The 27946-nt window shown below is 45.5% G+C and overlaps 1 protein-coding gene across 1 annotated transcript in view; it reads right to left on the reverse strand.

The window, feature by feature from the left end:
* The window catches only part of LOC147663682 (protein O-glucosyltransferase 3-like), a 107632-nt gene that overhangs the window by 16232 nt on the left and 63454 nt on the right, over positions 1-27946 (reverse strand). Inside the window, exons 5-7 of the mRNA XM_086950266.1 lie at positions 13593-13789; positions 11697-11891; positions 4030-4134 (exon numbers count right to left, since the gene is read on the reverse strand). Of these exons, the coding sequence (XP_086806392.1) occupies positions 4030-4134; positions 11697-11891; positions 13593-13789 (497 nt within the window). The remainder of the gene's footprint in view (positions 1-4029; positions 4135-11696; positions 11892-13592; positions 13790-27946) is intronic.

Here is a 27946-nt window from a genome sequence, read left to right on the forward strand (position 1 = left end):
GTCGCCGAGCTAGAGCCTCAGCTGCAAAGTTCACAACTCAGAAACCAGAAGAGCCAACACTGCTCCTTGTTTCGAAATATTGATGAATGCTTTATTGTTTGCGCTTCAAATGGTCCTATGCCTCAAAGCCAGCATTAGCAAAGCAAAAAGGTCTTTCATTTCGGTTGTATTGGCTTGGTCAATGGTTTTATTGACCAAGGATCCTTGATGCTGGGCAGTATGGCTAAAGAAGAATGAAAAAACAAGCACTCGTGCTTGTGCTGCCAAGCGCCTTGCGGCCGCGAAAGAACATATGGCCTCTGCGCGCCTGCAACGCTCGGTAAACAAGTGGGAGGGGTGAGGGGGGGGGGGGAAGTGCGAGAGCACGTGTTTCCCTTGCGGGAGCGAGCAGCACCAGGAGGGTTAATTGCTAACACATGGCACCAAAGCTCGCTCCCGCAAGGGAATCGTCAAACATGCACGCGTTGCCATTCAAAGCAATGCAACGTGTGCAGGTTTTTGCCCAAAAAGCTGTGCCGATGACTAAAGGTCTTTTTCCTATGCAGCGCATGCGTGCTGCGAAGGCGAGACCTAAAAATTATAATAACTAAGCTAATATCATTTTATTTTTTCCTTGTTGCTGCAGCTTTGCGGGCGGGATGGGCGGGCTGCTCTCCTGACAGAGGATGGGAGGATTTGTTTGCACTTGCTAAAGTGCGCATGAATGTTTGGCTGGTCCTTTGGGGCTGGACAAACATTCATGTGCACTTTGCATGTTCTCCATGCAGGCTGCATTACAACCTGCATGGGAAACATGCCCAGCCTCCCATTCTCTGGCTGAGCGCTGATCTTTGGCGTTCAGACCATTCAGAACACTGAAATGCAGCGTTGTGATTTGCTATCAGGAGGCTGGAAGCTGGGTGCTTCCTGCCCTGGAAGAGGACCGAGAGGAGGCGGCAGTGGGCGACAGCAGCTGACAGGCAAGTATTTTTTTATTTATTTCATTCCCTACACACACAACCCTGTGGCCTGCCCCCGCCTTCAAAATACCAGCCGCTACTGGATTAATCCACCTTCTTCAACTTGCAGAGTATAGTGTCCAGAGTCATTTTTTTTACCTCTCTTTGGCTTGATATTATATTTCCACTTAACATATCCTCCTCGCTCTCTTTTGGAAACCCCTTCTTCTGCACAGCCTAGAATACACTCTGCCTGTGGCTCTTGCTGTGATGCTATGACGTGGCAACCACCCATGGAAAAGACCTCTAGGAGTGTAGCAGGTAGTGAGTACTAGACATTGACTAACGACATTAACTAAAGGAAGAAACCATCCCACAGATATATATGGGTTCTAAGGTGGGTCATTGTTCCAAATTACAGCCACAATCAAGGTGTGGGTCAGGCTAAAGTTTTCTCAGGTCTTTAAACAAAAGCTATTGATGCAAAGAACAATTACAATAGAAACTGCAGGCACTGTCATATAGATGAAGCAAACTTGATCATGCAGGACAGAAAAAATAATTTTGGTTGTTTTTAAGTATTTTATATCGTTACAAACATTTCACATGTATCAGTTTTTGAGTTGCTCTCGATTCCTCAACCTCATAATTACTTACAAAAATATAGATTTGCAGATTTCGTGTCTTTTACCTGTGGTTGATGTTTTTATTGTTGTAGTGTTGCCTAATTATTGGTGTTCAACTCATTCTATCTTTATACCTTACATGATGTTCTCCCAAAACACTTGACATGTTGTAACTGTCTGCCAGGTAATGATCACTGTCTTCATTGGACAAGACCGAGATTCTGACATCAACCAAATTATTAAGAGATTTCCTTCTTTTTCCTTGTGTGGGTTGCCACTAACAATGTGTCACTGACTAAGGCGAAGCACAGGTTCGCCAGTAAGCTACCCGCAAAGAAAATCAAATCAAGTCAGGTGTTTGTTAAGCATGACTATTCACCTGTAAGAGTCTCAAGGTGCTGTTGGTGTGTGTGGGGAGGGTTCTCAGGTTCCAGTCAATCAAGAAGGGGGTCTGTCGAAGAGCCAGGTTTTGAGGTTTCTTGCGAAGATGGGGAGCGATGTTATCTGTCTGAGATGGAGTGGAAGGTCGCTCCAGGCACTGGCCGCGTGGAAGGAGAAAGAACGGCCTCCCGATCTGGTCTTTCTGGTGCGGGGGACCACGGGCGTAGGAGAGCTGGGCTGATCGTAGGGTCCTTTGGGGTGCGTGGAATTTGAGTCGGCTGTTCAGGTGTGCTGGTCCGGTGTCGTGGGGGGCCTTGTGAGCGTGGGTTAGCCTCTTGAAGGGGACTCTAGCTTCGATGGGGAGCCAGTGGAGTGTGCACAGCTGCTGGGAGATGTGGCAGTGGCTTGGCAGGTTGAGGACCAGTCTTGCGGCGGCATTTTGGATGTTCTGTATATAACAAATGTACGTGAGGTGCCAGGGACGACTAACTGCTGCTCTACACTGTCCCACAGCGTTAACGGAGGAAATTGCGATGCCAGCTGTTTATCGGTCTGTGCTAGCACAAGAAATTGTTAAATGAAACCATCATGCCTAAGAATTAGCTACCTCAAGGTTTGCTCCGCTAACATATGGCAATCCTTCGATGTCATTCCAGTGGCATCTGCAGGTGGCAGCCTAGAGATTACTTTGAAAACAACCCCACAGATACAAATGAAACGTTGTTGCAGGGTGTAGTTGTGCTCCGTTTTAACAGCACCCACACCCTGAGAATTATTTCTCTCCTCAGCACTGTACCTTAGTGATGCACTTTGACTTTCAGCACCTGCAGACAGTCCACCCCTTCATCCTCAGTCAACACCACTATATGAAGTTCATGAACAGATGTGATACCTGTCATGTCTCCCTCGTAAGGCAAAGTCTGTAAGATCTCCTTCCGGTTCAAGCAGTGGATATCAGCACAGATATAGCTCTGGCTGACATAACAGGAGCTTACATGCTCCTCCTGTTTCAATTTAAGGACGCTTGAAATCAAAACCAAATAAACAAGGTCAAACCGCAAATCTAAACAAAACTACGAAATGAAAACCAAGGATGAAAGAAAATATACAAATCTGAAGCAAAGTAAACCTAGGAAATAAAAAGATCAAGCTAACAATTAAAACTGTTGATTTAACATTTGAAAAAAAGTCATAAGGCTCTTTATTAAACCTTGAGTCGGTTAAAATTAAAAAACATAAAAATGTATAAAAGAATAACAAAATGTAAACAAACATTCGAAAACAAAGAGTTAACGCCAATATGCATGTGGACTAATCCACATCTGTGAAATGCTGTTGACTGATACAAAAGCTGATGTAATACCCGTCAGCCAATGCCTAAAGCCAGCTGAACCAGAGTAGCCAATGGCTGAAAGGGCTGCCCTAAAGCCTCCTTTTGCATCTGTATGGATGGATGTAAACATCTGTGGAGTATGAAATGAGATGGCATGTCCTCTCACAAACAGCTAAAGTTGTATGTGAGAACTATAATAAGCAAGGTAGTGCTTATTAGCAAAAAGGAATTTTTACAGGAGGTCTTGGACAAGAGAAATTGTGAGCTAACCAGCGCCAAAAGATGCATTTGAAGGTACATCAATGATAGTGTATTGGTATGTTCACAAAACCAGCCTCATGTTGGCCCAAAAAACAGTTGACAGTGCCCTTTTAGGCCAGACCTCCCACAATGCCCGATAGTCCGACATCAAAGCTGATGGGCCCTGAATCTGTGGGCTTCTGGGGCTGGTTGTCTTTGTACCAGGGGCTGGTCCATTAAAGAATAGGTGTGCTGGTTTTGTAAAGTTAATGTTCCATTCAGATCTGCCCTTTGGGGTAAGCTCGTCCTAAAAGCTCGTTAGAAAGTGAAACACCGTGTCAGAAGACTACTCGAATGAAGGTTACATTTTGAAATGAAGATTTGGAAATTGAAGGTCTACCTTAACCACTAATGAACGGCCATTGTTACCAGCCTCTGAGAATGCTTCATGCTGGTTTGCCAAGTTCAACCACAACTAGAATGGACTTTTAATCATTCTATTTACACTCACCTGAAATACTGTGTAGTAGTAACAGTACAGTCTGTGAGGCTGAAGCAGCTCCCGCGCGAGTGACTGTCCTGCCATGGCAATATTCCGAGCTTCTTCATCGTGTTCCTGGAAATGTTAAAATAAAGAGATGTAAAGTCATTTGTTTAGCTGGCGGCAGATCACTTGAAGGATGCAGATCTCAAGAAATATAGTCCTCCACACCTCAGCCTGCTGGTCGCTAATCAGGGTGTCATGGTGAGAAGCAAGCGAAAAGCATGCCCGAGGTTTAACTAAGTGAGGGGGCATGCAACATAGCGTTAAGACCTATCCCAAATCTAAACATAAGGATATAATTAAAATCGGACATTTGATCTCTGTTTTGAAATAGACCGGCATCTTGAAAGTATGGCATTTCAATGCTAAGATGTTTGCATCTTCCAGACGCCTCCGCTCATCCCAACTCCTGCTTGCACACATCCCACACATACATAAAACCAGATCTAACAGTCGAGCTTTCTCGTACATCGCTGTTAAAGCGTGGATGACCTCCCGCTACATGTAAGAGCCTCCTCCTCACTTCCTGAGTTCTGCAAGAAGCTGATGACTTGGCTTTTTGAGTAGTCCCACCAGGGCCTAGGTTTGGCTTGACTCACACCAGCTCAGCATCAAGATACCCTTCTGGGTTATAGGAAGCTCTATAAACCTGCATAACACCTTTTGTTTTCAAAAGAACTACAGAAACAGTGAATGTTTCTGTAGTTCTTCTATAGATTTTATTCAGTGTTCACAAAAAATAAAATAATCAATCACCATTCACGCTACTGCAGTTGGTTATCAATTGCAGGACATATTATGTGCTTGAAAACGATTTCAATACCACAATTCCTGCATTTTTTATAATATTCATGCGTGTATTCTATTGCAGCGTGCACCGGAGAGATGTCGCCTGACAATTCAGAAAAATAAAACATGAAAAGGGGGAGCAGGAAGGAACGCTTTTAAGCACCACAAAATAAAAATTACTAGCACCGCTTGGCCGCAAAAGTTACGAAAATAAATGCTTGGAATTAAATGAAACCACCGGTAATGACCCTGTACACATGCATACATTGGTATTTTAGCTTGCTAGTGTCGTCATTACAAAGGGGGACCTATCACATGCAAACCATCCTTCGTCCTCCTCCAATAGGGACCGTCCCACACAAATAGGCAGCCCACTTCCCATCTCAGCAGCATTAAGAGCAACCAGAGGCCGGTTTTAGTTCATTCAAGCATTCCACTACTGCATTTTGTTTTATGATCTACAAACAACTTTGAGAACGAGACGTTTAATAAGTACCCCGTCAAGTGACGTGACAGGCAAGATTTGAAAATATTTTTGGGCACAGCAAATGTAAGGCAGGTATGGCCTTTAGAAGTGGGATGTCAGTTGTGAACAATTCAGCGTTTGTTGTTGAGCCTCCCACGTCACGTGTTTAGAGGCGTTTACCCACGTTCACCTTCACAATCTATTTCAGCAAACACAACCCTCCGCCTCGATACAATTTAGATGCGGGTGTTTTTGCTTGAGCAGTTTAACAATACTGAAATTAAGCCAAACGTCAAAGATTAGTATTACATTTCAAGAGCTTGACTCAGGGACAATATTGCCAGTTGATTTTTTTTTTTTTTTAACAAAATAACAAAGGCGTTGTTACCCTGGGCGACTATCTGCCCTGCAAACTATTTTAATTTCTAATAGCAGGTTTGAAATTAAGCTGCCACCAAGGCAGAACAAAGGATACATCTGTGAAGATCTCGCACGCGTATTGTGTTACAGGAGCTCGATGGCTTCAGGTTTTGTCTAGCACTACCACAAACAATTCCTTGCATAACCTGCTTTCTAACATTCCTACCTGCAACAAACCCAGGAACTATTGTTTAAAAGTCCTGCACTGATGCACCGACACTAAAATGTTCAGAGACTTTATTTTTTGTAAAATATTAAAACACAATATTTAGTACACCCCCTCCTTCATACTGTGAGGAAGGAGGAAGAGCTAAATCTGATGCTTTTCCGGTAGTTTGCAAAGTTGCATCTTTGAGAAGCTGATCAAATGCATATCTTGTGTAAGCCATTGATTCTTTGGCCAATTCTGCAGGGTGTAAATACCCACATAAGTACCCCCGCCTCTTTATCTGCATTCAAAGTGCATGCCGAACAACTACAGGAAAAAAAGGAGATCTTTCCTACCCTACCATCCAACCCTTATGCAGGGCGAAGGGTACAACGTTAGGCCAACTTGACTTATATTTACCACAGTACAGCCCACTGATGTTGGGTCCCAGAGAGTGGGAGAGAGTTTATTTAAAGGGAACCATTTGTGTTCTCCCTTAGAAGTACACTAACCACAAAAAGACATCCAGGCCCCTATATCTCTAGCCCTACTTCTGGGCTTCTCACACCTTATTGTGTAGGCAACTCCTCACCAAAAGTGCATACTAATCAACTGGCCACTCTACTCTTCCAGTATTCTGGATTTACAGAGGTGTGCAAGAAAAAAAATTATCGGAATGGCCTCACACCCCCCCCTGAGTGTCATGATCGGCCATCCCACGTTCGGCAAAGAATCCTCTAATGATGAATGGCCCTTGTTTAGGGCTGTAAATCTGTCATTAGATGGAGACTAGGGGGAAAACAAGCATTGGCATAGCCAATAGGTCTTGCTTTTGGGACCTTATAAGTATTTAGTTATGCAGCACAATATCCTTGGTGCAACAACACCAACTGTTGCATGGCTAAAAGCGAGACCTATTGGCTATGCCAATGCTTGTTCATCATTGTGGCTCTGAAACAGTAAAAGCTTTCAGGAAGGGCATTTACTTTCCTTGGCCGGAGACCTATTGGTTAGGCCAATGCTTGTTCATCATTGTGGCTCTGAAAACAGTAAAAGATTTCAGAAAGGGGCACTTACTTTCCTTGGCCGGCCCCATTCCAAGGAATCAGCCTCTATAATCGATATTAAAAGACTTCGGTATCTCGGTCACGTTTCTGCACTAAAACTTGCCTTTCCAAACAAGAACTTGTCTGCGTTTGTTGCTTACGAGGAGACAGGACAGCGGTTTTCCCTGAAGGACGATCGCCCCTGGTGTCACCCGGGCCTGTGAGCGGGATTCACGGTGTTAAACGCCTCCTCCCTACCAAAATAATGGCTGATGAAAGAGGCCGTCAGAATTGATCAGAGACTGTGTCGCAGTCCGAACCATTACTCCAGTGATTGGATCAGAAGAGACACGGGTTGCAGACAACAGCGCGAGAACAGAGCGAAAGGGGAAGGGAGGAATGATAGCGAGGAGATACCAGTGGGAGACCTTGGAAGAGAGGAGAAGGTAATCAAACTGAGATGAGGTAGAATTTAAGCGAACTATAGGAGACAGGAGACGAGCTCCAGGAGACAGGAGGAGATCTATTTCGGAATTAAACGAGGAGCAGGACCCTAATGCGGGTCCCCAAGACCTCGATTATTCAGGGCTTCTCCACCCTGGAGCTGCTGGTCACTCCAAACAGGCGACAGAAGAGAGTGGAGCGGAGGTTTGAAAGAAGAGAAGAAGGGAGAATTGAATGCGCACGGGGGCGATAAAAAACATGAAAAGGGAGGAGAAGGAGTCACCACAGCCGAAAACATGAAAAGAGACGAGAAGGGGGTAACCATAGCCGAAAGCATGAAAAGGGAAGAGAAGGAGTAACCACAGATTAAGCGAAGGGAGAAAAGGATGAATGGATGGGGTAGGAGTGGAGGAAAAGAAGAGAAAGAGCAGGAAAATGCTAGACCAAACAGAGAGAACACGAGAGGGAAGGAGACGGTAGGTAAGAAAGAGAAAAGGGAAGCAAAGACATAATAAAGGCGGAGGGGGTAATAGAGTGGAACAAGTGAGTGAGAAGCGGAGATCAACAGATAATATAATCGCAAAGGAGATAAAATAGAATGATGAAAAATATAGGATAAAGAAAGAAGGGCAGATAAAAAAGTGCAGCAGTTGCGTGAAAGAAGGGACAAAAGATGGAAACGGAAGAAAGAAGATTGGTGCGAGGAGGGAAAGAGGGACATGTGGGGCTAAAGAAAAGTCAGATGTGATAGAGAAAGAGCAGGGAGCGAGACATTAGATAGAAATGTGCGATGGTAGGAAGAGAATGGGCAAAGACATCAGTCAATATAAAGAGAAGGACATGTGCATACACAGGGCTAGACAGAGCTTGCCACACACTGAAGAGTGCACTCGTGCATATAGACGCATTCTAGATGGGAGCCAGAGAGACGCGCACACAGACTGACATCCATAGCGAAAGAGACACACAGACAAGCACATAGAAACTTGCAGAAGTACAGGTGCAGACAAAGTAGGACAGAAACACACGCTAACAGCCATCAACTTAAAGCTAACACCTAGGAAGACATACCAGAATGGGTGCAAGCTAGAAAGTGACAGAGTTACAAGACACAGAGGAGCATACAGGGAATGACACCAATTGGAATATTAGCATGCTGTACAATTTGACACACATAGATACATCATGGCGTCACACGCTGGGATATAAACAGAGAAAGTGGCTGGCACATAGACACCAGCATACACAGACAATACGTAAACGGCGCACACACATACGCACATAGTATACATGCACACACAGAGTACGAACACACGGAGTACTCACACCACGCGCGCACACAGGCAGAGACCAGAATCACGCTCAGAACACGTACGGGCAGAGCTGTGGCAGCGAACCACCTGTGTGAGGAAGAAGGGAGGGTGTGAGAGAGGAGAGAGCACAGCAAGGACACTTGTCAGACTCGAGAGGCTGAGCTCACAGGCTGGCAGGCACAGAACTCCTTCGCCCGCCTGCTGCAAGTGGCAGTAAACCTGGCACCCAACTTCTGCAGCCCACTAAGAGGGCACCATGGACCGCCTAAGTGCCCACCCGCGGAGGTGCTTCCAGTGCACCCTGTACCACGTCACCACGGGCACGGAGAGGGCAGCCAGGCCGGATTGCTGAGAGCTCCGAGGGATGAACGGAAGACGGGCCGGCACCTCTGGGAGAGGAGTAGGAGGAAGAGAGCTGCAGCCCGGGCGAGGAAGGGTCTGTGTCTGCAGGGATTGGCGCAAGGAAGGTTCTGCACTTCAGAGGTGCGAGGAAGGGTCTGCTCCTCTTGGAGAGGAGTGAGGAGGAGGGCTGCACCCCAGAGGAGTGAGGACGGGTCTGCACCTTTAGGTAGCGGAGTGAGGACGGGTCTGCTCTTCAAAGGTGTGAGAAAAGTGCTGCCCCTCAAATGAGTGAAGAATGGTCTGCACTCAGAGGGAGAGAGCAGAGGACTGGTCTGCACCTCAGAAGAGAGAGGAACGGTCTGCACCCCCATAGAGGGGCGTGAAGACGGGCCGGCTCCTCTGGGGGAGGAGTGGGAAGGAAGAGGAAGACTGAGCCTCAGAGGGAGCGGGAGCTGAAAGTGAAAGTTATCGCAATCCACTTAATTACCTGAGACAGGGAAAAAAAGACAGATGGCGGCTGCGCGCGTGCGCAAGCTTCAGCCACCAAAATGCCTGTGGTAGCACTTTGAAAAACCCTTACTAAAAGTCGATCAATCAGCGCATGCACTGCTCTAGGCTCGACCTAAAAAGGAAAGGAGTCCAATAAAAATCCCTACTGCCTCCAGCCAAAACTTCCTAATCTTTATTTTTTGATAGGGGCGGAGGGGTGGGGGTGAGGGGGCGGCGTGTTGTGATGCCCTCCCGATCATTGCACACCAGTGTGAATCCAGAATACTGGATGAGTAGAGTGGCCAGTTAGTTGGTATGCACTTTCGGTGAGGAAATGCCCACACATAAGGTGTGAGAAGCTCAGAGGTACAATTTGACTTCTAGCCTTGAAAAACCCCTACAGGAGCGAGAATCAAAACATAGTCTTATCCACTGATCCCCTCTGCAAGCCGTTAGCAGCACTGTCTGGGACAATTTACCAGCTAATGATCAGGCATCACTATTACCATTTCCAGCCACTTATGGTTTCCACTTGCTGAACCTTATGAAACGTTCAATGTAACTAACAATTATCTAAATCAGGCTCCCTTTCAACAAAGCAAACAATGTAACACACACTGGCCAACTACCAGCTGAGCTTCTAGATGTAGTCTGTTGCGGCTGGCATCTGGCCTCCGGTATCAATGTCCAAGGCACCTTTGCCGAACTTATCTCCAAAACCAACTTCACCACCCAAATCAAAACTGAAGGTACAAACCATCATCTGCACAAGCAGGAGAACACTTCTACTACAGCTTCTAACTACTCCATATGTCATACAAATAATAGTTCAGTAAAACAGCCACATCTAATGTTGTGGGTATTGTGCTTCAGTATCAGTACAGTACTAGCAAGTTAGAAGGTTGTCTTCTTGTACAATGAACACAGAAGGTATAGGGGGCCATTTCGTGAATCTATCACATACAATGGAATAGATAGCTCTACATCCTCCTCCCAAAGGTCTACACCTATTGACACCTATTGACCCCAAATGCATCTGTGCCTTGGTACTGCAAAATACAAGAAGATCAGTATTTGAAACAGTTGATCACCAAACATCTTACACAATCTAAAAAAACGGAATAGTTATTGGTGGAACGGTACTGAAATGGTTCAGCGCATATCGTATGGATCCACTCAGAAAAGAAAAAAAATATTAATTCGCTTTGAGCTTCCTCCCATGCCGTATGGTGTTCAGGGCTCTTTTCTGGCACCCTTAGTCTTCTATCTTTTGTTCTTGATGTTCCTATTGGGGGTCACCAATCAACATTATGCCGATGGCACTACCATTTTCCTTATGTAGGACACTCCTTAATCCATCTCCATGGTTGGAATGGTGTTGCAAGCCATACATATTCTCATAGAACAGAAATTCCTTAAATTCAATTCTTCAAAAATCCTTAGATTCTATTTTTCAAAGCCAAAGATTTGGTTTATTCTTCCCAAACATCAATTATAACAGCGGACCTATCTGGCTTAAAACCATTAAGAATACTAGCATTGCTCTGAAATTTACCCATCAATTCCAAATTGCCTGTTTTCTTCACAGATGATCATTACATTCTATTAGATACTTATCTTGTTTACTGTCTAGGTGAACTTGGCTATGTTAAACTGACATGACCCTAGGCAGGACTGTTCTCACACCAGCCATCAACTTCTCTCACTAACATAGGTATCTCCTGATTTAATACTAACCTGCTATTAATTTAAAACTATTACAGCAATGCATATTTTTTATGACTACCAGTAAGCTGATAATAACCCAATTAATACACATCAGGTTCCTTCTGCTCCTGTCATTGTACACACTCACACTCTGTATGGCGTTTCTGAATCTGCTTCTCTAAATGTTTTACGTGCGATTGCAAAACATATTTATAGCACTCTGTAACTGTTACCCGCAATGCTTCTTGTAACCGTATAATTGCAAATTATCAGTTCTGATCTCCTAAAGAGTTTTCACCATCAGCTTATGTTTTTACAAGCACGTTGTACAGCTTTCTGAAACATGGCTGGGTGGTTCTGTGCTACATAAAGCAATAAAAAACAAAGGGGGCATCCTGCGTCACTTATGTAAAACCCATATCCCCCAGAACACAGGATACTCATGCCCTGTACCAGGAACTGGCACTCACCTTGGCCCATTTTATTTTTTCAAGTAGGTCACTGAGGTTTCTTTTAAAAGGAACATAGTGTGTCCATGGCTGCAAAGCAGCATAAAAGTGTTCATAGTATGGAGAGTTCTGCTTCAACACAAGACTGTCACCCAGCATGAGGTATGGAAATCTGTAAGCCGCAACAGTGCCATCCACATTTATTTGGTATTTGTACTGCAGAGAAGGATATAAGAAAAGAATGCAATTTTTCCTTTCTTTCTTTACAAGGAAAGCTCAAAGTTACACAGCATAAAAATGACTAATTACCGTGCACCAAACAAGCCTTGCCCTCAACCATATGGGCATTTGTTCCAACATGTACATTTAAAACTCAAACATATGTAGGACATGAATTGCAGCTATTCGTTGAATCAGTGTCCTTTTTAGCATACATTATGGGACATGGGTTCATATATGAATATCCAGACACCTCTGCTCAACCGGACTCTCACTGGCATGTGCCCCCTGCATACTCAAAAGCAGATCAGGAGGTTGTGCCTTCAAGTATATCGCTCCGAAAGGGATGATCAACCTCTCACTACTCATCAGAGCCTCCTCATCTCTTCTTGAATTCTGTAAAAAGCTGAAGACCTGTCTCTTCAAGTAAGGCACCAGGGGCTATTTCTCTAGAAATAGAACTCTAGCGTGGAATCTGCTTAATCTGAGAACTTAGGAGTTAATAATACAGTGAAAAGTTGGACCACCTTAAATAATAAACAATAGAAGTAAAAGATTTGGTCAATGTTTAAAATATGTTAAGGCACCATGGAGTTTTTGCAATATGTTGCACTTCACGGGTAGGCACAATAATCTCCTATAAGATTTTTTAATGTCTTTGAGTTCTTTTAGTTTCATCTGAATATCAGCCACTTTACACTTCCGACAATGAAAATTTGTGATCCAATCAACAATGTGCTTTATACTCAGAGACTCCATCTAGCAAGTTATAGCAAATGTCCAGAACATCTCCCATGATGTAAACATTCTAGCCCTCTGTGGGCCCTATCTGTCAAAGCACCTTTCGTAGTATCCTCGACTAACAAATAGCTGGCACATTTTAAATATGCATGCATGTGACATTTCTCAGTTTGCAGCCTGCCTATATTTTCCATACAAATCGGATCCGTATTTTTTTCCATACAGATTGTACGGAAAAAAATACGGATCCGATTTGTATGGAAAATAAAAATCCAGGATCAGAATCGGCCCCCTAATGTTACCTCTAATATCAGTGGTAATATCAGTGGCCACCGGAGGAGGCGACGGTCCACAACTGTTTAGAAAATTAAATAACGTGTATACACATAAAATACAAAATGGAATTGAATTTTTTTTAATGCTTTGTAAATATGAAGGGTTTTGTAATTAGAGGGTAAAAATTAAGTTTTCTTTTTCAAACAAGTGCAGCAAACAATCTAGTATGGATGACTGGAAGCCTCAATGGAAGCACTGGTATTCACAAACAAAAAGAAAGCAGGCACTAGGAGCAAAAAAACGAAAGTGATATGCTGGAGTCTATTATACTGCTTTATCTTTAAAAAATAAAACCACATTTTAAACAGCTCCAACCTTCCCATTAAAATGTAAATGTTGAATTTTAGTGTGTTACTTAAATAAAATGTCATAGTTTGTGTATTTGTTTGATGTAATACTTGTTTCAACAGTTGTCAATTGTTTTGGGGTTCACATACTTTAAATGACTTTGATATGTTACATTCCTGGAAGCTCACACCCATATCCATTCCATGAAAAATACACTCAATTTGTCCCTTTATGGCCTCTTTGTAGTTGGCAGGTTGCATGAAAAGCTGCCTGAAGACACTTTCAATTCACATTGCACTACACGGAAACAAATTCAAAAGTGCAGTGGTTTACCTTGAAGAAGTCAAAGAATCCCATTAGTGGTGCCTTTCCCAGCTCGGCCTCCTTCTCCCGGAAAAAGAAATACCCAGTTATCCCGGCATCCAGTAGTTCTGGGTACTTTTTGGAAAGTTGGATTAGCTGCAGACGTTCCTCTCGACTGTCTCTACCTCTGAAAAATGCCTGTTCAGATTTATTGTTCCAGGAAGGACCTGACAGAAGTAAAGAACACTTGATAAAAAGAAACATTTGCATTTGCTCATCAGTACACTTTTATGAATACAGCTACCTTTGTTACTTCAGCAGTCAGTGAAAAATACAACCAATTTATTTACCAGGAAGCGGATGGTAAAAGAGGAGATCGAGTGTGCTCCTATCTCACTAGATTTAGTGGCAGGTGCTGAATGCCTGGGCTTCCGCTGCAACTGGTCATCTCAGCATTGCAACGCAGGGATGCGGATCTACAGACCACCTGGCACATAGAGTAATTTTATTAGGACCCTCCATGAATGCATTACATCGCTAGCTCTTCAATGTAAACACCTTCTGATATTGGGGGAACTGAACTTGCATATGGACAAGCCATCGGATCCTCAGGTGGCTGCCCTGCTGTAAACAATGTCAGCTTGTAAGCTAATGCCCTTTATTAAGGAGCAAACAAATAAGAGGAGTCATATATTAGACCACATCTACTGCAATACGAAATTGGACACAGATCCTCTGATCCCTTTAACCGGGTCGGATCATTTCCTAGTCCTGTTTCGGATATCAACCATAGGGAAGTGTGTTCCTTCAGGGACGAAAGCGGCGAAATACAATTTAAGAGCTCCTAATAGGATATCGTTACCATCCCTACAGAGGGCACTCGCTTCATCTGTCCCAACACTGTCAGACAATCCTGCAGGGGATGCCTGTGCCATAGACTCCTGGTTAAGGACTAACATTGACGCGGTCGCGCCTATGACCTTGCGTACCTCTAGAGGAATCTGTCACTCAGCCCCCTGGTTCATTGAATCATTAAGAGTCAGTAAAAGGAAATCTTGAAAGTAAGTGGCATAACCATTATCTCTTGGAGGATAGGGCAGCCTTAAAAGCACATTATAAAATGGTGAAAGTGGCCAAGAAACTATTGGCATGTCACTAAAAATAGGAACAAGGATATCTTTGGGATCGTAAAGTCTTTTACGGCTCCTAAGGCAATTAGTAAAGTAGCCCTCCTGCCAGCAGACTGGACTAACCTGGTGGCCCAGTCCTTCCATGCTAAAATAGTAACAATTCAGCAGTCCTTCTCCGAGTCTTCCAGAGAGAATAGGCCCTCGCTTAGTACGGAAGTGGAAACAATTAGGCCCCTCCCTCCTTGGAACTCACAAGGTCCTCAGCTATTACACTTTCCGGCCATTGAAATTGGAGATTCATTTTCTTATCTGATGAGCCTGAAATCTGGTTCACCAGTAGATGCGTGCCCAGCAAAGCTTTTACCTGCCCTTGCTTCCACCATAAACCAACCAATCAATAAGGTGTTGAATTCATCTGGGGCAGCTGGCATTGTGCCGCCTCTCTGGAAGCAGGCAAAACTCCTGCCCCTCTTAAAGAAACCAAGTGCTGACTCTCACATATCCACAAATTACAGGCCTATCTCCCTCCTTCCGGCATTCTCCAAAGTGCTGGAGAGGCATGTCAACGAAGTATTCATGGAGTATGATGAAAATCGCAATCTTTTGCACCCCACTAAGTCAGGTTTTAAGGCTTGCCCTGCTGGAGGTGACTGAACATCTGAAGGAGAAGCTGGATCGGGTGGTAGAGTGATCCTCATACTGTTGGACCTGTCGTCAGCGTTTGACACTGTGCCACATAGGAGGCTCCTCGATAGACTGGAGAATATGGGATCGAAGGTAAGGCTCTAGCCCGTATAGCATCTTACTTGGAGGACAGAGAACAGGTCATCTGGACTCCCCCTTTCTCATCGCCCAGGCCCAGTTTACAGGTGGGAGTCCCTCAGGGCTCTTGTCTTAGCCCAACGCTTTTTAACTTGTATATGTACCCCTTAGCAGCACTGATGGAGGCCTATGGTGCCAAAATAATTTCATATGCTGATGACACGCAGCTGATTTTCTCTTGTATCAAATCCACTAAGTTTGACAGGGGCGTGATTAGATCTTGCCTTACAGAGGTCTTCAGGAGGCAGGAGGAGAACCAGCTTAAGTGCATTTCTGACAAATCAGAATAATTTTTTTTCGGTTTGCCCGCAGTGCACGACTGGAGCCAATGATTGCCAGAAGAATTCCCCCCCCCCTCCCCTCCCCTGCCCCAGCGTGGCTCAATCCACAGTGAATAATTTGGGAATCTATATTGACAATGCCCTTTACATGCGTTAGCAAGTTCAGGCCGTGGTAGGACTTGCTTTAGACTACTTTGGATGTTGAGAAAATTTCTCCCGCTCCTCCCACTGGATTCTAGGAGGATTGTGGTCCAGGCACTGATCACTTCCAGACTGGACTATGGGAACATTCTCTACCTGGGCCTGCCTGATTTTCTCCTGCAGCCCCTTCAGGTGGTGCAAAATTCAGCAGCTAGGGCAATTCTCCATCTAAAACCTAGGTCCCACATGTTAATGTTAATGTTAATGTTACTGGATTTCTAAAGCGCATAGCTGCCCGTGAACGTCCCAGCGCTGAACCATTACAGATGGAATGAAGAGGGAGGGAAGCTCACGGGAACAGCCATGTCTTCAGAGATTTTCGAAATGCCAGCAGGTTGGGTTGTGCACGAATGTCAGAGGGAAGGGAATTCCACAATTTGGACGCGTTGTACGAAAAACAACGACCTCCTGAGCGTGCTCTATTGATCTTGGGTACTCGAGTGAGGTGGGCATTAGAAGATCGAAGGGGTCTGGAGGTGGTGTAAGGAGTGACCAGATCTTTAAGTATAGAGGGGGCTTTTCCGTTAAGAATTTTGTGCGTAAGGCAGAGCGCCTTGAACTGCACTCTTTCTATGACGGGTAGCCAGTGCAGTGCTCGGATAGCTGGTTTAGCCGAGCAGTGGGTCTTAGTATTGGTCAAAATCCTGGCGGCGGCGTTTTGTACTACCTGTAATTCAGTTGTAACTTTCTGTGACACGCCCAGGTACAGTGCGTTGCCGTAATCCAACCTTGACAAAATAAGACCTTGGATCAAAAGTTTTCTTGATTGAGGAGGGAGCAGTGGTAGGATTTTTCGGGTAGAGCGCAAGAGACCAAAACAAACTCCAGCCGTTTTTCTTGCTTGGGTTTGCATGGTGAGGTTTTTATCTAGCCATAGACCGAGGCTTTTAATCTCGGGCTTGGGAGTTGGAGGTTTACCCATGCAGGGGGGCCAAAGAGAGTCTGGGTGGAAATGGGCCTGATTCCCCATCACCATGATCTCGGTCTTGTCGCTGTTGAGCTTCAAGTGAGATCTATCCATCCAGCTGACTATGTCTCTCAAGCAGGAGTAGAGGTCTATGGTGGGATTTTCCTGCTGGGTGAGAGAAACCACCAGCTGCGTGTCATCTGTGTACGTCAGGAGTTTTATCCCATGTGGGGTGACTATCTTTTCCAGGGGGGACATATATACGTTGAAGAGCGTAGGGCTCAAAGAAGAACCCTGAGGCACTCCACAACGTATAGGGGTCTCTTTAGATCTATAATTGCCCTCTATAACCTGGAATTAGCGCTCCTGAAGAAACGATTTCAGCCAAGACAGGGCAGTGCCTGTGATCCCAAGATCGCTAAGTCGCTGGACCAGGATCTGGTGGTTGACCATGTCGAAGGCCGCGCTCAGGTCCAGGAGGATCACTGTCACTGATCCTCCTGTGTCCATGATCTTCCTGGCTTCCTCGACCACCGTCACCATCGCGGTTTCAGTGCCCTGGCCCGGGCGAAAACCTGTCTGTGAGGATTTAAGTAAATCGTTAGTTTCGAGATAGTTAGACAGCTGGGAGTTGATGAATTTTTCTGTAATCTTGCTAGTGCATGGAAGGAGGGAGATCGGTCTAAAGTTGGAGAGGTTGAAGGGGTCTAAGTTAGGGTTTTTAAGTAAGGCCCTAACCTTCGCCTGACATCTCATCACCTGACACCTCATCTTAAAGCACTTCACAGGCTCCCGGCGAGGGAGCGTATAAAATTTAAGGCCATGGTAACTTTTTTAAAGCTCTCCATGGCAAGGGGGCTAGTTACCTCAGGAGATGTGTCTATTGGTACGCACCTACAAAAACACTTATATCAACCTCTGCCCTGTATGTATGTGTCCCAAAGGTGCGCCTGGCACGCAGGGGTGATAAATCCATAGCCTCTTGGGGGCACAAGCATGGAATAAACTTCAGTTGGCCCTTAGACTTTCCATGGATTTGACTAATTTCAAGGTAAGAGGAGATTAAAATCAAAATGGTCCTCACTTCCATGCTTCTCTTCATATTCTGCTAAAAGAAGGTTTGGCAATCTTAATGAGGGCAAATCTACAATTTAGGAAAGAAGCTGTAGAAAGGTTCATGAGGATAGGTGGTTTGGCAATTTACAATTCTTTTGAGACATAAGAACACTTGTATTCCAATGTTAAGCTTGCCAAAAGTGACCTCATCATTAAAGGGGTGCTACATTCCCGATTACTTTGATATCATTACCATGTGAAATTATATCACATTTACATGTTTTAGGCCCTGTGTCTCATTTATTGATACACCAACATACCCATTGTGGATCTGGTACCTTTAGTGTGATAAATCTGGGTTTTAAATGTGACCCACAGGATCATTGTTCTTTTGTTTTACCAGATGAAATGATGTTAGGATTTTAGGGGAAGCAGAAGCCACAGCTATGGAGAAGACTGAAACGTATGTTGAGACACCACTAACTAAACTCTGATAGAAGGCTAACTTCGGAAATAGGCTTGTAGTGGAGGGGGCACACTACTTTCACACACCCAAACCCCTGAAGGGGGCACATCAAGCCCGGTTCTAGCAGGTGGGTCAGGCCCACCCAAACATGACCTTTGGCCCCCCCAGTCAGCAGAAGAGGCCATGAGAAAGCCAAACATGCTTTTTCACCTTGTTTACATTAATTATCAATCTGGGGTAAGGGTGTCACCTTTCCAAAAGAAATACCGGCTATTTGCTGTAGTTTTAAGAGTGTGCACAAGCATGGACAGGATACTAAATAGAACTATGAAAAAAATTCTATGTATACATTTGTACCATGACTTTTATGACTGTTTTTACTACATTTAATAGTCCAGACTCTTTGCAGCTCTAGAATCCATTTAAAGTGTTTTCCATGTATATTTGCGGTTTGAATTAGGTACAGATAAGGGGGTAACAATACTTGCTTTAGATGGTTTTGCAAATTTTTGTACCAGCTGGGACATTAAAATACAGGTGGCGTCAGTAAAAAAAAAAAAAACAATTAAATAAAATCGGTCAGGTGGCAACCCTGGTCAAGTGTAATTAAGGAACCTTTACAACACATTTTAAAATGCATTGTTTTTTATAAATACTGTCCTAAGCATGCACTGTAAAGGGGAAAAATGCTGATTTTGGGTGATTTTCTCTATTTTTACACTGGCTGAGACACTCAAATATTCATGTCGGAGAATGATAATGTGGCAACCGTACCTGGGCAGCTGCCACGTTTAGGTTGGCGCCAAGTGCGCCCCCGTGACCGTCGCTGCCTTGGCAGCGCGCCCTGACTTTTTGGACAGAGGGCATTTGAGCCCCTTATAGATAGCCAGTTGGCCCAGGGGACTATTAGGTTTGTAGGGCACAAGGCCCTAGTGTACTTTTTATAGGCGCTAGGAAATGTAATGTTTGTAGTGTGATTTATGCACCTTGATTTATGCTTATAGATGTGCTTTTATGCTTACTAGGTTTTACCTCTGTCTTATGTTTTCTACTGTGGTCTAGGTTTGATTTATTCCCTACTGCAGGTTATGTTACTAAGTTTAAGTCTATTTCCTAATGCAAGTAATGTTTAGGAGTTGTGGTCTACTAGATTTAGGCTTATGAGGTCGGTGCAGAATAGAGTTCTCGCCTTATGTTCTACTGTGCCTGTTCTTTGATGTAATTATGTACCCGAGGAGCTTGTATGCTCGATGGGACTGCAGAACGGGAGGGCTCCCTGATTAGTGCAGAAAGACTCTGGAGACGCCACGCCAGACCTGCCACTCACCCCTCTGAACACATGCGGACACTGGCCCTGTCCTCCGGTTGTTTCACGGCATAGATTACACCCCCTATGCTTTGGGAATTTTGGGGACCGACTGAACTTAACACCAAGGTCTCAACCCCCCTGCCTGACCTCAAGTTGGCAGCCTCAGTCAGTCTCTCCACGATGCTCTAACGCTCCCGGACAATAGAACTGGTCAGCGTCCTGAGCTTAACCACATCCCTCACCTGACCGTGATCCTGTTTTCCCTCCTGGACATGTACTCTGAACCCCCCCTCGACCGCAGAGACCCTGCTATTTGTCCGATGTCCGGTGGAGCTACCTGTTAGCTGAAGAGGAGATGGGTTGTGGATTCCCCCTCGGCCATCACCTACCCAGCCGGATTTTGGGCAGACTTTCCTTCGTCTCTCTGTTGTTTCCCCCTCCTACCCTTTCACCCCTTCCCCCCTCTACGCTCCCTTCTTCTCGCCCTCTACGCTACCTTCTTCTCGCCCTCTTCCCCTTTAATTGTTTTTCTGTTGAGACCTAGCCATTTGACCGATGCCCGGTGGACCTACCTGATAGCTGAAGAGAAGATGGACCGAGGATTCCCCCTCGGCCGTCACCTACCCAGCCGTACCTTGGACAAACTTTCCCTTTGTCTCTCCGCTGTATCTACACACTACCCCTTTTGCCCTCACCCCCTTTTCTTCTATGCTCCTAAAAAAAAAAATTCTGGTATCTTTTGTAAGTATTTTCCCCTCGTCTCTACGTCCTGTCTTCCTCCTGCCCCTTTACCCTATCCCCTTACCCTTCCTGCTCCATTCACCTTGTTCCCCTATGTTCTTTAAATGCTTTTGTTGATACTTAAGTAACTTTTAACAGATGTAATTTTGCAACATTATTGTCCCTCATGTAAAGCGCTCTGATTCCATCGGGTCCAGCCAGCGCTATATAATAACTCTTTAATTAAATTTGTTCCCATTTAGTACTTTTTCTCCCTTTGTCTACCTCTCTAGCTCCTAGCTCCTATCCGCTCTCACCTTGCCTGCTAGTCTGCCTAGCCACCTGTCCTTTGTGCCCTTTGACTAAGCACTCCTTCTCCCCTTGTTGGGGAAAGATCCAATATTTCTACTCTGGAGTCTCAGCGTACCCGCTGAGAGTCCACTGCGCCAAGGGAGCCACTCACAGTAGAGGTATGGTATGGCACCCCTTGCCAAATCACTCTCTCTCCCCTTTTTGGGGAAGGGTCCAGTATGTAGGCCTTGGAGTCTCAGAGACCCCTTTGAGAGAGTCCACTGCGTAAAGGGAGCCTCCCGCAACAGAGATAGGGAAGTGATACCACTTCCCCTGGGATCACAGCTTACTGGACTTTGGACGTTGCTTTGACTAGTCTACCGGTTTATGTCCCCGTCACCCTTCCCCTCCAAATTCCTTGCGTTGTCCTTCACCCTCCCCTCCTCTTTCTCGCCTTCATTACCTATCTACTCCCCCAGCTCCTTCCTCCCTCCCCTGAATCTTTCCCCTTGCTTGTTTTTCCCCTTTCGTATTTGTGCCTATTGTTATTCTTGACCTTACAAGTCACTATTTTGCCATGCTCTAATAACCGTGTAACCTTTGTAACGATGTAACCTGTAACTACGATCGGATGCTCATGTAAAGCGCTCTGATACCTCCAGGTCTAGCCAGCGCTATATAAAACCTTTAAAATAAATAATGTCCTATATCATAATGCAGCAGAAACTGGATATGAAGGAGCTAACGATGGAGGAAAAGACACTTAAATTGTGTTGGAATAGGAGTTTGAAGCGGGCAGGAAAAGACCGGCCATATGCACCGGAGATACCGCTGGGAATGTTGACTGCGCTACCCCATGGGGGCGATTGGTCCCAACTGTGGACGTGGGAGGAGCTGGGCTTGCAGATGGTGGGAGACCTCTATATTGATGGGATGTTGGTCCCGTATCAGACGTTACAGGAGCAATTTGGCTTACCAGACGGAACCTTCCTACTGCACGCGGCGGTGGTGGCAGCGATGCAGCAATATTGGGGAGGCGGGCTGACAGAGCCGGAGGTGACCGCGGCATGCCAGTATGTGGTAATGGCAGCGGGCACCGTTAAAGCCGTTAAAGCAGTGACTTGTCTCCATACCAGAATGTTGAATGAGGGACTGGCGCCCTTGCTGGAGCTAAAGTCGCGATGGGAGGTCAGTATAGGCAACCCCATACCGGTTACCATCTGGAGTCAAGTGTTGCGTCGGACCTGGAAGGGAACGAGGAACGCGCGATTTCAGCACGTGCATTTTTTCATTGTCCACAGGGCGTACTTGACCCCGGAGAGGTTGAGACGGCACTTCCAGGTGCTTGACGCAGTGTGCCCGCGGTGCGTGGTGCCGGAAGTAGATCTAGATCACCTACTGTGGGGATGCCCGAAGTTGGGGGAGTACTGGCCTGAAGTGGGGGAACTCCTGAATGCTGTCACGGACAGGGAGGTAGACTTTGATATGGCGGCGTGCCTGCTCCTGGTTCCCGCATACTAGGAAGACTAAAATAACGAGCAAATTTATTGATTTGGGGATCATGCTGGCACAACGTGAAATAACCTGGCATTGACATCCAAACTGGAAGTTTGGGCGTAGAATCGGCCGCAGAGTTCGCTTGGATGTTCGGGAGGAACAGGTGTTTTGTTCTGGCGGTTTTATGCTTTGTGTTCATTCATTACTGGGTCGTTGCCTGAGACTGATCGTTTACCGAACCGGGGGCTTGTGTCAGCAGGCCATTGCCTCTTCCTTAATGATTGGTAGACCCATATGTGCTGAGGTGTGGTCCCATTCCAGTTAGTCACACTGGGCCTGTACGAGTCTGTTATAATTGGGATTTCTCCAACAGACGGTGATCTAAGCTAAGCTCTTTCGCATCGCCTTGTTTTATTTTTCCCGGCGCCCCTTGGAGTTGGCAGCAGTATTTGTAATGTTGAACCCGCTTAACCTGGCTGCGGTGTCAGGAGTAGGGGAGAGTTACTGCAAGTACCCTTTCTTCTGACTCTTATGGCATGGGATGCATTGAAAAAGCTTTGGTCTAAAGGATCGTGGACTGGTGACGAGGATCTGCTGCTCATCAGAAGCCGCCCTTAGCTGCCAGGTGAGTAAATGTTACATTGTCTGGCTTTCTGTAGTGCAATGTTTTCCTTTGGCTCTGATGGTTGTCTTAGTTGGCACAGGCCCTTGGGCCGAACGACACAGTGAGTGTCAGGTCCCGCCACTTGCTCGCAATCTAGTGCGCTGAAGGCTGCTTTAATGAAAACATCCTGCACATTGTTAACACATTGCAGCACTTATCTCCCCCATCCTATTGACTAAATCCTATTAAAATACTAATATAATCAACTCTTGTCCCACATCCCTCAAAGTGGCCATCAAGGTGGGCTCCTATCCTAGACCCCCTAATTTTTTCCAATTATTACTCTGTGTGCAAGAGACGGTACCCCCAGAGTTCTGCATGCCCCTCTATTTGTACCAACTTGTGCTTCATTATTTCCAATATCTATCGACCCATCCTTTTTTAAACACATCCTTTAAACTACTTTGACTTCCAGATCACTCCTTTTGGACCCGTTGGCTAACATGCTCTTAAACTCCACCACCCTTAAGCTGGGCTGTCCACAGAGTGCCCCCCAGACAATCCCTCATGCCCCCCACAACTCTGTTAGCCGTTTCATTGTCACGCTTGTGACAACCTAATCTATTCTAGATGCGCCCTGAATTGTCCATCGCCCAATCGGTGCCCAGTGGCACCAATACATCTTGGATATTGGACAGAAAATGCCCAAAGGGAGACACGCCTCGTCATTGCTTCTCCATCAAGTGGTGCAGAATCTTGACTGTCTGTGAAACTTAAATATGCGCCGACAGTCCTTGTCACCCTACCACAGCTGTTGAATCTCTAGGACTGTCCCAGTCCTACTTCCACTGTTAATGCATCAGTGTTTCCCCATCCCATAGTCCGTATTAATTTTGATTTAAATCTAAATCCCTAGTGCAACCATTTTAAGCTTCATGGTGTACGATGAGGAGAGATGGGCCTGAGAGGCGAGAACTGGAGGACCTGGAAGGCACTCAAGTCAAAAAGCAAGGAGACCTTTAGTTCGTATGATTACTGAATATTGTGGTGTCTTCCCCCAGTCGGAGTGGCTACTGAGGGGATTTCCAGAGGAAGGAGATTTGTTTGTACAGAGACCTACACCCAGCTGCCTACACTTCTCCAGGCACAATGTCGTCACTAGGCGTAGAGGCAGAGCAGAGATATGAACCTATAATCTGCAGAGAAACACACACACACACACACACACACACACACATACATACACACATACATACATACACACACACATACAAACACACACAAACAAACCCAAACACATAAACACACACGCACATATATGCACATGCACGCATGCACACAAAGTCACTAAAAAAAAGGACAAATTAACACTAGGTATCAATTACATTAAACAATGTTCCATGTGTAGCGCTTAACACAAAAACGAATGAATAGCCCCTGACAACTATCCAACACTGCCAGCTCTTTCCTGTATACCCGACCATATTGTATAATGCTATTAAAACAAAGACTTTTTAGGTCGATCCTAAGCAGCGCATGTGCTGCTCTTCGAAGCACGCTGTATTCAGATATGGACTTGCTAAGATAAGCTTGCAGTTTTGTCCTATCGCTAAAGGTTGGTAGGTTGGGGAAGAAGTGTCTGGGGCGTCCTTTAAACAAGCATTTGCAATGCAATAGGACTCACTTTTGCGAGAGTTTAAGCTATTAGCATTGTAAATGACAATGCCGTTTATTTATGTTTTAAAAGCAAAAACATAAATAAAAGGCATTGCCATTTACAATGCCAATAGCTCTAACTTTAATAATGCGAGACCTATTGCATTGCAAATGCTTGTTTATTATGGCTTTTATTATAATTTCAGCGATGTCTTTTATTGTGATGTTAAAAGGGTTAATGTCATGTGTCATCACTTTGTAGTAAGATCGAAGGTCAAAGGTCATATGATGTCACTTCTTGTGATGTCATTAAGGTCAAGGATGTGTGATGTCATTTCTGCTACCCCTGGCATTTTGGTGAATCAATGTCCATGTGCATATCTAGGGCTTGAAGTCTACCTTCAGAATTGTTATAAATTTGGCCCACTCAAGAATATTGAACTACCACCAGTGCAACACAATCTTGAGTTTAGTAAGAGAAAAGGGTGAACTGAGACACCAGGGAGCTGAAACAGCGACATACCTACCCAGACTTCATGCATACAGTGTAAAATACAGAACGTTAATGTTATAAGTTTTTTTTTTAATGTTATGTTATAATAAGTTTATATAGCGCACGGCTACTCTAAAAGAGTGTCCCGGCGCTTTCCACAGGCAGCTCAGTGTAGAATAACATAACAGGAAAAACAAATACAAGAAAAAGAAACGCCCACCAGAAAAAACTAGAGATTAAAAAGCCAAGTCTTCAGGCTCTTCCTGAGCTGAAGCAGATTGGAGGTGCTGCGTAGCGCCAGTGGAAGCGTATTCCACAACTGGGGTGCCTTGAAGCTGAAAGAACGCCCCCCAGTGCGGGCCTTCCTCACACGCGGAACCACGGCAGTGAAGAGAGATTCGGACCGTAGTGAGCGGGCTGGGCGATAAAAGGCCAACCTCCGCTGCAGGTACCCAGCGCCTGAGCCAAACAATGCTTTGTGCATCAGCGTCAGGGAACGTGTGTTCAAACTTGTGAAAAAGTGCTCAGAGAACGTGAAATAAAATGCACTATATTAGATCTGTCAAAATTGAGAATTGCTATGAATGGAAAACCACAGTGATTTATGGATCGCAAGGACCCTCTCAAATTGATGAAGAAAACCAGAATACGAACTGTATAGGCCCCAGAACGCGAGTTTGAGACAATGATGGACGAGAGACAAACCCAACCATGGGGAACAAAGTTTAGGACATATAGCCACATGAGACTAAGTCGTAGCCAGTTCATTACATCCTTGGCCACTGGTATAAAGCGATTTTGCAGCCTCTGTGATTTCCGCATAATTATGGATTTGGGTCATTTGCCACATAATACATCATCAGCTGCATAATCTTAAGATTTTTTTTACATTCTTTTTATTAAAACACACATAAATAAATCACAAACACAAACCAGAAAATACACTGGGTTTCGATAGAGCATAATAATAGATGATGCCACACCCTTCAATTGCAAAAAATACAATACGGATATTGGCTTATAGGTTCAGGGAACCTCAGACACAGGTGAGTCTTCTAACACAGCGGGGGAGCACAGATATCCCCTCTATAAACATTTCAAGCCCCCCAAATCTTCCCCCACTTCCTGGGCCTCCCCCTGGCCACATACACTGCGCTCTCTCGAAACATACACCAGTCCAAATCTTCCATCCATCTCCCGATAGTAGGCGGTTGAGCAGCCCCCCATAGTTGAGCAATGTTACGCTTGGCAACAGCACATGCTAGCGTGGCCCAGACCCTCCCATGGGACGTAAGATCAGTCGGTTCCCAAACATTCAAGAGACACCGCCCTGCCTCCAACTCAAAACCAACTCCCCACACCTCGCGTATTTTATCATGGATCGCGGACCAATACTCACGGATAAGGGCACACTCCCACAACACATGCAGGAACGTCCCTGCCTCACCACAGCCCCTTCTGCACTCACCACTGGCAGCCAAACCCATGCGCACCAATCGTGGGCCAGTAACATAACATCGATGAAGAATCTTCAATTGCACCAGCCTGAGTCTCATCTGAATAGCAATGACTCTCGGCGAGGCCACCGCGTCCCTCCAATCCTCATCATCAAGGATCAGCCCATCAGCAGCCCATTGATCTCTAAGAGCCGCTAAAGGGTCCCCCATATGGTTAACCAGTTTTTTATAAACCAGGGAGATCGTTTTCGTAGGAAGATAACCATCAAGGATCCGATCTTCCAGCGGGGAGGCCTCAGGTCACCTCCAGGGGAATTTTAGCTAGCAACCCATGCCTGATCTGCATATAGCGGAACCGTTCACTTCCCTGCAATTGGTACCGCTCCTGCAAAATATCAAATGCTAGGATCCCATCTTTGCCCCACATATCACCTACTCGGGAGATCCCAATGAGGTCCCACTTATCGAAGCCTTTGGTGTTCCATAGGCTACCCAAGCATTCAGCATTCCATAGTGGCGTGGCCATAGTTATCTTCCCTTCCCAATTAAGGGAGCGAGTGGCATCGTGCTACACCTGGACTGCCACCACCGTAGGGCCCACCAAGGGAAAACACCCTGGTCTGGCATATAATGCCCTAGAGAACTCACCACCGGGTAGTTGGCCACGATCCATGGCGTATCCAGGGTCATGTGGCGAGCCATAGGTGGCATGGTTAATAGCCGCCAACTGAGACGCCCAATAATACTTCCGAATATTCGGCAAGCCAATCCCCCCGTCATACCAGGGCAACGTCAATTTAGCAAACGCGATTCGAGGCCTCCCCCCCCAGAGGAGGTTTCTCTGGGGGGGGAACCGGGTCCATGGAGTTCTGGAGTACGTAGAGAAAGCGGGGAAGTGCCATCATCCTAAATAGAACCGAACGCCCCAGCAAGGAGAGCGGAAGAGACTTCCACAGCTCAACAGTAATCTGTAGATTTTAAGACAAAATATTTTTATTTCTGGCTCAAACAGATCAAAAGTTACTAAACACAGCAGACCTTGTTGCTGTGCAGTGGGAGGCCCTTCACCAAGGTTGACTGGTCACCATTCTGTAGCTTATTGCTGTATTTGGGTGTTACACTCGTACTAGTAAGGTGAAACCTTTGCCCAGACAGTGCTAACACGTGTAAAAGTGCTAAATAATGACATACTACAAGCACAAAATGTGCTGCATCAAACAGCATAATTTGCCTTTAGTTGATGCATAATTTGTTCCTCCCCTGCCGCATAATTCCAATGGCCCTGGTTACATCCCGAAACTTAGAGACCTCGGTAAGGCAGCCCACCAGTTCACAGCTTAACTCACTCTCTAACGTCAAACGTCATGCAAATAAAGGGCCCACCACATTCTCCTGTACTGGGCACACCAGTGTGCGAGTCCAATGTATAGTAGATTTACGGATCAAGGTGGGGTGATGCTGTCCAGGATGAAGGACACAGAAGATGGCGGGGGA

Source organism: Lissotriton vulgaris, unplaced genomic scaffold (assembly GCF_964263255.1).
Source record: "Lissotriton vulgaris unplaced genomic scaffold, aLisVul1.2 SCAFFOLD_1615, whole genome shotgun sequence".
NCBI classification, from domain to species: domain Eukaryota; kingdom Metazoa; phylum Chordata; class Amphibia; order Caudata; family Salamandridae; genus Lissotriton; species Lissotriton vulgaris.